The sequence below is a fragment of the Folsomia candida genome, unplaced genomic scaffold (assembly GCF_002217175.1).
Source record: "Folsomia candida strain VU population unplaced genomic scaffold, ASM221717v1 Fcan01_Sc019, whole genome shotgun sequence".
Lineage (NCBI taxonomy): Eukaryota > Metazoa > Arthropoda > Collembola > Entomobryomorpha > Isotomidae > Folsomia > Folsomia candida.
In genome coordinates, this window is record NW_019091211.1 from 205,711 (window position 1) to 218,014 (window position 12,304).

At 37.9% G+C, this 12,304-nt stretch overlaps 1 protein-coding gene and 1 long non-coding RNA gene across 2 annotated transcripts; one reads left to right on the forward strand and one right to left on the reverse strand.

Moving 5' to 3' along the window:
• Positions 1-7,561: 7,561 nt before the first annotated feature.
• Positions 7,562-8,574, reverse strand: LOC118438260. Its single transcript, XR_004836672.1, has 2 exons — positions 8,261-8,574; positions 7,562-7,953 (listed from the first exon to the last, which is right to left on the reverse strand). It is a non-coding gene; the product is annotated as an uncharacterized LOC118438260 (long non-coding RNA).
• A 163-nt stretch (positions 8,575-8,737) lies between these two features.
• On the forward strand, positions 8,738-11,244 carry LOC118438259. The gene is made up of 2 exons (XM_035858176.1): positions 8,738-10,087; positions 10,350-11,244. The coding sequence occupies exons 1-2, from the start codon at positions 9,409-9,411 to the stop codon at positions 10,673-10,675; spliced, it is 1,005 nt and encodes a 334-aa protein (XP_035714069.1). The 5' UTR covers positions 8,738-9,408; the 3' UTR covers positions 10,676-11,244.
• The last annotated feature ends 1,060 nt before the right edge of the window (positions 11,245-12,304 follow it).

Sequence of the window (12,304 nt, forward strand, 5' to 3'; positions counted from 1 at the left end):
CGTGTAGTTTATTAGGACTTTAAAAGTATTAAAACTATCCCCAAGTTTTATTGGTATACAAACTTAAAATTTAATTGCTATTATATGTATGTATTTATTGAAATCCAGTTTGTGTACGTGCTCTAATACTTAAACACAATGCTTACTAAATAGTACTTACTTACTACTACTTTTTTAGTACATATAATGCGTATGTATGTATGTATGTGCTGCAAGGAAGGGAATTTACACGCTTCTGTAAGAAGAAAGCTTACAAGGAGGTCTGCAATGCCAGATTTTAATGTTTTTTTTAGTATTTTGTCATATCTTATGAGAACCCCTGTCGCTAATCAGAACCTCCATGGGCCAAATTTCGCATGTCACACTAGCATGCGTGGGAAATAGTTAACCCTTGTCTGACATATTACAAAATTTTATCCACTGGCTGCAGAACATGACATCAGCGTGGGGACATTTGCACTGAAGGACAGAGAGATTTCGGATCAGTGGGTAGCAAATGTCCCTGAGCTGACATCATGTTCCGTAGCCCATGATTTTATCGCTGGCATGTAAGTATACACATGCCAGCTATAAAAGAAATCTTTTCATGTTTCCTGTTGCATGAGATGATGAACAAATTTAATTCGGATGCAGGAGGGCAATTTTAATCGTTTCCGACGGACTGAAGTTAATCAAATACGTATGTAAATATATAGAGAGCGGATGAGTGAAATTGAACAATTTTGATCCTAAATAACACATGTAGATACGATGTAGTCCTCGGGTATTTTTGTGTGGTAGACGATAATTCCATACTAGATATCCGGTTGATACAGCTCATCGTCTTATGGTAAAGATTTGAGATACATAAAATAGCAAACCAAAAGTTATTTTCTACCACAATCTTTAAAATTTTTCAGTTCATCCTCGGTATAAATTGGAGTTGTTATACATATAACAGATATCATCATATTATATATCTTTGATATGAATCATCAATCATCACAGCTGAGCCATAAAATTTAGTTTAGTGTAATTTATTGTAAAATATTTATAGTAGTTTCTAACCGATGTTTGATAACATAAATTTTATTTGAAGTTGTATTTTGCACACACATTCAAGTCTATAATAGCCAGAACGTGGAGGATATTGGTTGGTCATGTGGATCAAGGCACTTAATATGGTGCTGACATTACGAGGAGCGTGAAGGAAGTAGGATACACTTTTTTCCGTACAGCGTAAGTTTGTACCCATTGATGTAACCTAAAAAAGCTAATTACATAATTCTGCCATGCATCAAAATCCGGGTGGGTGCATAGGATTAGCATAAAATGTCCTATATATACCTCGACCCTCTCGCATAGGGAATATCATATCTCACAAGTCTGAAACCCTCTCACAATAAAGAATTTCAGCTTTGAAATACAGGTAAGAGAAAAAATTCAAATCAACTAACTTAAATTTCCCATTCCAGTTTTATATTTTTGACACAGCTTCAAAATGTCTACCTTTCTGACCTACAAACCAATCTTCGACTCCATCATGAAACGGATGGAGGATCCATCCCCACAAGTCCGAGGGGTTGCAGCTCCGAAGAACTCGAAAGTGGAGAACGACGGCGCCTGGGCAATGTCATGGTTAAGCGAAGGCTTTGCTGAGGTGGACCGCGAAATACGCGCCATAAAACTGCACCCCGACAACGACTTCGAGTACGGACCTGACCCTTACATCCCGTACCGTGAGGCCCACATACCTCGAAATCCGGAAGATATGGCCGCGGCGAGCACCCTTCTGCAAACCGCCTTCGCCCGCAAGGATTACTTCGACGGGACACGAGTCGATCAAAACATACGCCGCATTATAAAAGACTTTGTCGACGAAAAGAATGAAAACGACCCGAAAAAATTCAAATTTTACGCGTATCCTCTCCGACTTCCAAAGGGATCAGAGGGCTTAGAGATTGCCGACTACTACAAAAAGAATGGAATTGCTGAAGGCGAGGATTTCAATGCACGTGCAGTTCGTGACTTTTATTTCTCCATTCATGCATGGATGATGATTCGAAACTTCAGCCTTGTCAGTCTCTCTGTGGCGGCGGGAACTTTGTCTCACAACCGGTGCGGATTACGTGGGATCGATCGACGACCCGTGCACTGGGGGCAACGAAGCCTATTCGGCGGCTGCGATTGACACCATAAAATTGATGGGGTCCCGAATGCCCGCCGAACTGAATGAAGTTGTCACTCTGGCGGGATTCATATATCACAAGACCGACTTATTAGCGAGGTGTGAAGCGGGAACAATGGAGATTTCCGTTCCCACGGATAAAAATCCTACCCCTTGCGAGTTTTTCGAATGTCGATGGTGGGACGCTGCGATGCCGGTTTACTTCAAATTAGCAATCGCGTTCAATAATGGCGTTGGAGTTCCTGTCGACGAAAAATGGATCCCACTTGGAACCCGAATTTGTCCCTCGATCCGAAAAGCGATCGAAATTATTATCCGGTACGACGAGATCATTGACGTTTTCCAGGATGTCACTTCAAACGAACCAATGAACGAGGTCCACCTTGCGTTGAGATATGGCGGAGTTGAGGCTGTCAAGGATTATGCCATCGCATGCGCCGCAACTGTCGATGAGGTCGCGACTTGTCAATGTATCGCGGGAGATGCTGGTCACGACTATGCGACGGACATAGCGACCGGCTCGTGTGCATGGTATGCCCACGTCCCGCATTATCGGGGATACACCCAGCTTGCGGAAACGAGGCATTTGACCCATGAAAAATATGCGACGCTTGTAGCGAAATCGAATCACGGGCCTTTCATAACGTGCGAATTAGCTCACTCAGGAGAACTTGGAACGCTGCATGACGACCAGTGGAAACCCATGGCGACGATAACGCATCTTGAGCCGTACGTGGCGGGAGAATGTGAGCACTGTGAGGCCATTTGCGCTTGGGTGGTCAATCGCTGCTTGTATCGAGACGATCGGAGAGGAAAGGAGGCCGCTCTGAGAAAATTAGTGAAGAAAGCGGTACATTTGAATGGCGACAAGACGATGGATGGGTTTTTTGGAGAGATTGTGTCTATCTGCGCAGGCGACAAGGTACCAGAATACATGATCAAGCAGTGCGTCACAGCGGTGGAGGCGGCATGGAAGACGCTTCGTGCTGCGGGAGGTGACATGCCACCAACAATGGTGGCGAAACAGCTTGTCGAAAATCACGTCCGGTTGGATAAGGCCTACATTGACTCACATTACTATCCTGAGGCATATGCTCTCAGAAGGGGGATGACTGGGGCGATAAGTATTATGTACGATCGGACGGATATGGCACCTTATCCCAGGATTTTGGATGCTGCCATCATCCATTCTACTCAAATGGAGAAAAAGATGAGAGTAAGTTATCAGGCATAATACATGGAAGAAAAGTCATGCCTGAATTGTGTCTTGTAAAATTTCTCCCTAACTTTCATTTACTCAATACCTTAAACATCTCGAACACGTTTATTACTATTTTCCGAGCTTGTTATGTACATATTTATTTAGTATCATAAATGAAAAATTCAACGTCGATTGGCGTAGCAATTTAAACCAGGATAATTCGAAATTATGGATAAATGGCGGATTTGTATTCTGTGTACTCATCGAGTTTAGGCATGTAATGTAACAGTGTATCTGACTATTTGAGAATAAACAATTGGGATTATTACAAGGTTTATTTACGCACAACATTCGTGGGTATAATTAGTAAAATTTTCTCTGTTGTTTGCGACAAGTACAATGATATTTACGTATTCCTATCAAATATTTTTCATTTCCTCAATTTCCACAAAATTCTCCAGGATTACAAATGCACACCTTAAACATTTCAATTTATCAATTTACTAATTCATCACGTCGCTTTTAAAAATTCATTTTTCATATGGTTTGTATAAAATCAGAGTTATGAATTACCTACTAAACCACGAGTACATACACAAAGCAATTGATTGTACGCCATGCTTGGTTATCAATGGGATAGCTGAATACCACCCGTTCCTTAAATACTTTCAGCTCTCACAAATGAAAACCTAAATTACATACGTACCATATCTATCCTGTAAATGTGAGGTACACGCCAAAATATTTTGGATATTCCCAACTTGCACCAAAATTATAGATAATTCACGCAGCATATAAACCTTGCACTCGGCCAAGATGAACAAATCAATAATAATAATTAAAAATCACGACTACATAATCGACCCTTGGAACTGGATGCATATTGTCTCGCCTAAATTTCCTCATCGCTCTGACTAAACGGGACTTTCCTCTTATCAACTGGAAATACAGATCATGCTCGCACCTCGTGTGAAATATGCACCCTTTCTGCAAAATCATGATTTAACTGGTTTTTCCGCATGGAAGGAGTGAATCAAAGTTAGGACGGAACCATGTCAAGTGGATTTGTCCCATTGTGTGTAAATAAATATTGAGATACGTCATGATGACATTATTTTAAAATTTTTTTATTTAAGGCGACCTAAAATGGAAGCGATATTCAGTCAGTCGCCCAGTTTTAAATCAACTAATTGTGGCAAGAAAAATTCGCATTTTATCACAAAAAATCCTCGATTTTCAATTCTTAGAGAAATAAAATTTAAAAATGAAGAACTATTTACTATTTGTTTTCACAGTTGTCCAACCTTTCTTGTGGGTTTATATAACATAAGCTAAAAAATTGTTTCCATTTTAAATACGTGTAATTTACTGATCTATATTTAAAGGGGCAATCTGATCCTGGCACAGGAATCAGTCACAATTCCAGACGTTGGAACAATTACGGGCAAGATAGAAGAACTGCCTCATTTCGGCGTGGAAATGGCGTCCTTTTATGGAATTCCGTATGCCCAACAACCACTTCGATTTGCACCGATAACTTCCTGGCCGAGAACGTTAGGAAATTTTAGCGCGGACGAGAAGATTGCCTGCATCCAAAGAGATAGCACAATGGTCCCTGCAGCCATGCAAAGGGAGGATTGTCTCGTGCTAAATATTTTTAAGAGGGCGGTTAGTGGTTTTATATGAATGAAAAATTAATTATTTGTATGTAATTTGGTATTCACGTCGAATATTTATTTTAGGGATCTCGCCCACACCCTGTCCCAGTTCTGGTTGCTATTCACGGTAGACATTTTTTTAAATTATGAACGTATCATAATTAATTAAGAAAGTCATAACCTTGAGATTTACAAAGTGTACAAATTTCGTAGAATAATATTCAAATTTTAACCCTTTAAAAGATACGTACTTTTAGTTGACCTACATACAAGCAAATTTTATCATTTTAGAAATCAATTTCGTGCTGAAATATGTCGAGACACTATTTTACTAGTTTCAAAGAAATTATGAAACCAAAATTTGTCTTTTTAAAGGAGGATCATTTATCTGGTGGCATGGCGCAATGTTATCAGGTCATCGTCTCCTAGAGCATGACATCGTCCTTGTCTCGATTAATTATAGGCTCAACGTATTTGGTATTAATTCATTCCACTAAATAATAACTATGCTTTCTCAAAACCAATAAAATTGAAAACTTTAAGGTTTCTTCACCCTCGAGTCGGACCAGGCACCCGGAAACCTGGGCCTTTTAGATCAAATCACGGCCATTAAATGGGTGCAAAAATACATTTCCAATTTTGGTGGGGATCCAAACCTCATTACCATTTATGGAGGTTCTGCAGGTGGTTCTTCGGTTGGGTTACTTACAGATTACGTCGACCCGATTGATGAGCCTTTCAAGCTCAACTTTCATCGCAGCATTGGTGCCAGTGGTACGGGTACATGTAAATGTTAACCTATTTGTTTCGACAAAAGTATTGAATTTTCCCGCTAATTAATTTAAGGCGACAACTTAGCCGGTTGGACTCTAAACAAAAATGCATTCTATGAAAGCAAACAATTCACTCAGCGACTGCACTGTAATCAATCTGACGAATCAGAGTTACTCGCCTGTCTTAGAACCCGGACCACCTCCCAAATTTATGACGGAATCGGTGCAAATTTCTATGTAATTACCTCTTCCGCCGTTATTTTTTAATATGCCCACTTAGGACAAACCTAAATATTAAACATTTTCAGTCAGCCCCAAGTATTCAATCTCGTGCTAAAATTTCACCAAAGTACATCGTAGTCCCGGACGATCCGAGTAATGTGCTTCCCAAAAATCGGCGTCAAGTTCCTTATCTTCTAGGAAGTAATTTACACGATGGGAGTTTCCTCCTCTCACGATACCTGAAAACAGCTCTGAAACCAAAAAAAGCTCATCTCGATGGCACTTATTTGCAGAACGAATTTGTCCAAAGGCTTCTTCAGTCGGTTCACTTTGGTATGGACGATATATATGCAAATGCATCCAATACGGCCGTCTTTTAATAAATGAAAATGTGTCCACAGGTGAAATGAAGGACACACCGGTGGGCTCGATTGATTCGCTAATAACCTTGTATCTGGGTGATAGTAGATGGTCGCAGAATTTCACGCAAATTGCACCCCACGTGGTTGATGTAAGTCATCTTTTACACAAATAATAATGACCTTTTACAGTGATTTAGTTATGAATTATCTAATTTGGAATCCATAGTTATATTCCGCCTTCTACTTCAAAATTCCGACCTTGTTAAAGGCAAAATCGGTCGCTACTACGTCCACACCGTCGTACCTCTACTCATTCGACTACCATACCGAGTTAGTCTTATCAATTAATGTTTATTTAACATTTAACTCAGTCCTCGGTATTTTTCAATTTTGCTTATCTTTTGATTTTAAGGCGTCGAACTTTCTATGAAGAAATGGGCGGAGATCACCTAGTCCCAAAAGGTGTTTGATCTTAACTTTATTTTGTTACCCTGCATAAATATGTACTTATATATAACACTTTTTTAATTGCAAGGTGTGACCCATACGGACGAATTACATTTTCTCTTCGACTTTGGAGCAGAATACGGTGGCGAATTTACTAAGGAAGAACACAACGTGAGCAGAATCTTGTGCGGCATTTTCTACAATTTTATGCTTTCAGGGTATGTCAAACGTGACCCATGACCCACAACATATTTTATTCATTTAATGAGAGATCTATGTACCTTCAATATTAGAAATCCTAACGGTGACGGGGAACAGAACGCACTTCTTGGTCATGATGTTCCTCCGCATTGGCCCAAAGTGGACCATTTAAACGACGCATACTGGAGTTTAACTAGTCAGGCAAAATTGGTTCCACATTACGCCATGGGATACCATCCAGCCCAGAATCAAGCAAAACCAGTGAAGTACGAAAATAAAAGGGGTTTGGTTAGGTAGAATTCTAATTTAAAATTTCTATCCTTAAGTGCAATGAGGTATGTATGTATTTACGTCTGATAAATATTTTAGCCAAATGCATGATAAAACTTCTCGGTGTGATAATTCCACGGCAACACATTCATGGATGACTTGCGACAAAATTTCTGAACGCTGAGTTCTGAACATTTAAATACCAATATTTTTGTATGAAATATTCTTTAATAAATAGCAGATTTAATGACAGTAAAAAGTTAGATTACAAATTTTCTTTTATTTCTCAAATTATATTACAAAATTTTGTTAGGCCTAATTAAGATTATACCAATTCGTCCAATACGGGTTTTTATGATAACCATACATACATAATCAAAGCTGAAATTTAGCGAATGTAATGACAGTCTGAGTGGCAGTTACAATCGTACTCTTCGCATGTATAGCATGGATATTTTGCGCACCTACACCTATATCTGCAGTTTGCTTTAGTATATCCCCCACAATAGACGCACTCATAAAGCCGCATATTCGTACCGTTGACCACGGCGGGGTGCATCTGAAGCTCGTCTTCATCCACCAAATCTGAATCTGTATCATTTAGAAATGTCTCCCCATCCCCACCAATTACACCTTGGCCACGTGTATCTCCCTGAAATTTAGGTTATTTTTTATATAATTTATTTTCAAACAAAGAACACGTTAAAAATTGTAACCTAATGTTCATTCATTGTTATTAATCGCAAAAGTCTGATAATGTTTCTGAGAAGTTATTTGGCCATATATTCAATTTAAAATTACTTTCGTCAATAATTTCGCCACTGAGAACAATAGCGAAAATGTTGTAGAATTTCGAATCTTAATTTTATTTTACCTGCCAGGTAACCTTTCAGAATTTTTTGCGACTAATAATACTAGACAAACAGTAAAAAAAATGTTAACTTAAAATTTATAATTACCAGCACCATGGCGAAAACGAAAATCAAGGAGGGTAGGAGAAGCTTCATTTTCCTTCAAATTTAGGTATCCACGAATTTTTGAGAATTTTTGATTTATGGAAAGTTCAGCTTTAAAATAGGAACCAAAACCGGAGTTCTATGTTCTTCGCTTATCCTTAGTGCTACTAAAGCCCGGTTTTATACTGTGGTGAAATAAAAGGTTCACCTGTGACGCAAATCATTTGCAAAAATTCTGATTGCATAAAAGAACAAGAGAACCACATGCTTTCACCATGTGAGTTTTTAACTGATGGGTTTTGATGTTTGATATGAAATGGATTCGAAATTAATTCGTAACCCCGGCTGCAAAAATTATTTATTCATGAAAATTAAAAATGGCATAATTTAACACTTTAATAATTATATAATTTAAAATTGTATGATTTAATTTCATCTCATGAACTGGTCTCATGAATTCGATGAAGGAAAGGCTCGAAAAGTAGATATTTATTTTCTACATACTTGGCTTGTTCTCATTGGCTAAGAATACGTACCGTCAATTGCATAGCATGCCACCCAAAGTTATTTGTGCGATAAACTGAGGGTAATCATTATTGCTTCGTATTTTTATCCGTAGTATCGTAAAACAGTTTCAAAGGAAAAATAAAGGGTCAAGCTCCATTAAAATCGAAAGATAAGTAGCATGTAATTTTTTATGGCAAATCCTTACGACGCTTACAAAATCTCGTATATGTCGTAACAAGTTTTATCTGTGATACGTAGAATGCTAACAGTACATACAATTATGTACGAAGGAATAATGAATACCCTCATTACGTACATACGTATATAATTACAATGTGTTTTAGTATTAACTATGTCAAAAAATGTGACACGTAAGAATGTTATGCAACATGCAACCCAGTTCGTTGGTTCATAAAAAGACATGAAATCCTATACCAATTTGAATATCAAAACCAATTTTTTAAAAATTTATTTGAATCTCATGAGATTTATTATTTACATGCAAAATGATTTGTACATATGTACAATTGTTCACATTTCCATGCTTTTCGAATTATCATTTCACCTTGGACTTTAATGTAAAAAAATCATATAAAAACCTGTCATTTTTTAGAAGATTTATCATAAATTCAAGTATTTGAATCATGAAGCAGCTCAACCTACTAACACTATCTCTTGTATTTTTCTTGCAGCTTCACCTACTCCAGGAGACGCTTGCCTACCAAGACTACGGGCAACCTTGTCGCCCCTCAAATTATTACAACTTCAACCTCCAGCCCTGCAGGGACTGGCTTGGTCTCACCTGCACCTCTGGAACTTGTCAGTGCAGATTGACGAACAGCAGTTTCGACACAACCCGTCATTCTTGCGTCGCCTCGCTCGGGTCCGAATGCGACGGCGCAACCGAATGTGCAACCGGATATTGTAACAGAAGAAGAAGGTGCCAATGCCACCCTGGCCAACGTCTCGCTTCCGATGGACGGTCATGTTTGAAAAGATTTGGTGAAATTTGCTCAAATGATTCCAACTGCGATACTATCTCCCGGCTAAGATGCGTCTCCGGCGTCTGCGCATGTCCGAACCAGACCGAAACCTATTATCATCATGACACATCGCTGTGTCGAGTTCGTATCGGGTCGGTGTGTCAGCAGGCTAATGATGGACTGCAGTGTCCAACTGATGCAAACTGCGTTCCAATTCCTAATCCAGAATTGCAAAATTTTTCTTGGTGTCAGTGCAATTCGACGTATCCGACCCCATCAGACAGTTTTTTCGGGTATAAATCTTCTAGTTCTCGTAACAGTTATCCAACTTGTTTGAGAGGTAATGCATTATTTTTGTCGCATGTTGCTTGCTACACTGTTGAAATTTGATATTAAAATTGCTACCGCTTGGTACAAGAATTATACTGGTCTGTAAAAATGTCTTACGGATATGGCAAAACTTTAATACCGAGCTACTTATTACTGCATGGTATCATTTACCAATGCCACTTTGGTAGAATCATTTATTGATACCGTGTGGTAATATTTTAGTACTGGATTTCTAAATGCATGTATATTACACACCATTCCATTTTTTTTAGTTCACACACACAATGACTCATGTCACGACGGATTGAGCCCTAGTCGGATCAGAAACGTGTGCAATTCGACCTCCCTCTTGACATGCGTGGCGGGGAGATGTTCTTGCGACGTAGATCGTGACCACAAATGGGATTCGGTCAACGAACGATGTGCCGTGGAAAAGGGGCGAACCTGTTTCATGAGAAGTAATAATATTTTACCGGAAAGTATAAATATAAATGTTGCCGTCCCCACTGATCGTGAAGTCCATTGCATGGCAGGACTTAAATGTGTCATCCTAACCAATACGGAATACTTGAGCAAAGGCATTTGTACAGATGAATAGGTGGCTGGTTTTCTGAATAAAAATCATGAACCAGTAAATTATTCGCTTTGTCCATATTTAAATTCTTTGCTTTATTTACATATTTCGATACACCCAGTATTTACAGATATAAGATTAATATTTATTTGTCCTCAAGGAATGAAATTTACGCTTTAAAACCATGCAGCTTGTCTCATTCATTATGATTGATCGTTGGTTAGAAGAGTCATTATACATATGTATATTTACATCAGTATTATAGATATTATGCATGTCAGTAAACATGATTCTATTCGATTTGATGATTCGATTTACAATTTGGTCGACATGTAGAAATGCGAATATTGCAGAATGAAATAAGCATTTGCTAATTGCAATGCATGTAAAATTTGTTAGTTCGTACAGCCATGTTAATTGTACAAATGCCATTAAATTTAATAATATAATAATAATAGTAATAGCCTTTATTACCCTCATTTACTAGTACTAGGGAATGCACAAAATGAAATTTTAGCATAGCACACTAGCCTATTTTCGTGAGCTTACAAACAGAAATAACTTACTTTAAATGATTAAATAACAATAACTAAGGGCTAAATTACTATATTTAACTTAACAATATATATGTACGTAAGATATTATCTACTCTTAGTTTGTATAAAGTTAGCTATAATCTATCAAATTTGTTAGAGCTTCAAATGACAAGCCAAAAACCGTGGATTTTGATTTCCATTCGTCATTAATTTTGCTGATTATCATATTAATGGGGGAATTTTTAAATTTTGACGACTTAATTACCGGTTGAAATAGTAAATCCTTGTTTGACCTCAATGACACACCACTGCACGAAGCACGCTGGAATTGCGGCAAAAAGTGCCTATACCTACCAAAAACTAACTTGTAAGCAAATTTATTAAGAGCCAATTCTCTCCTTTCATTTAAAGTTATCAACTCAGCTTCCTGCATGCATTCAACATAATTTAAATGATCAACTCGTTTTCGGAAAATTATACTTAAAGCTTTTTTCTGAACACTTTCAATTTTGTAAACTAATTTCTGGTTCAAGCCAGAGCCAAACACAACTGAACAATACTCAAGATTACACCGAATATATGCACCGTAAGCTATTAATAATTCTTTACTGGAGAAGCCAGCATTGAATAATTTTCTTAACTGAAATAATTTAGAGTTTGCTTTCGCAACAATGTTTTTTATATGACTATCCCAACTAAAATTTGGGCAAAAAGTCACCCCTAAAATTTTTAAGCTCAACAACGGGTATAGGAACTGAATCAATACAAAAGGACTTAGTAGGAAAATTAACTCTTCTTCCACCAAAATTAACTACCAATATTTCACATTTACGAGGATTGGGCGTTATTTTAACTGCCTTACACTCTTCACTCAAAATATTGAGTGCAGATTGCAATTTGGGTGCATTACCAATAACTCTTTCAGCAATAACCAAATCATCAATGTATCCAGCTATACAAAAATTGGGGTTAATATCAAGTAATTTGATTTTTAATGCATTCAGAATCGGATTAATTAAGATAATAAACAGAAGAGCAGCTAGTTTGGTACCGGCTGGTGTACCGCATGTTAATCTCTTGGGATTTGAAAACGACTTTTCAAACTTAACAATCTGCT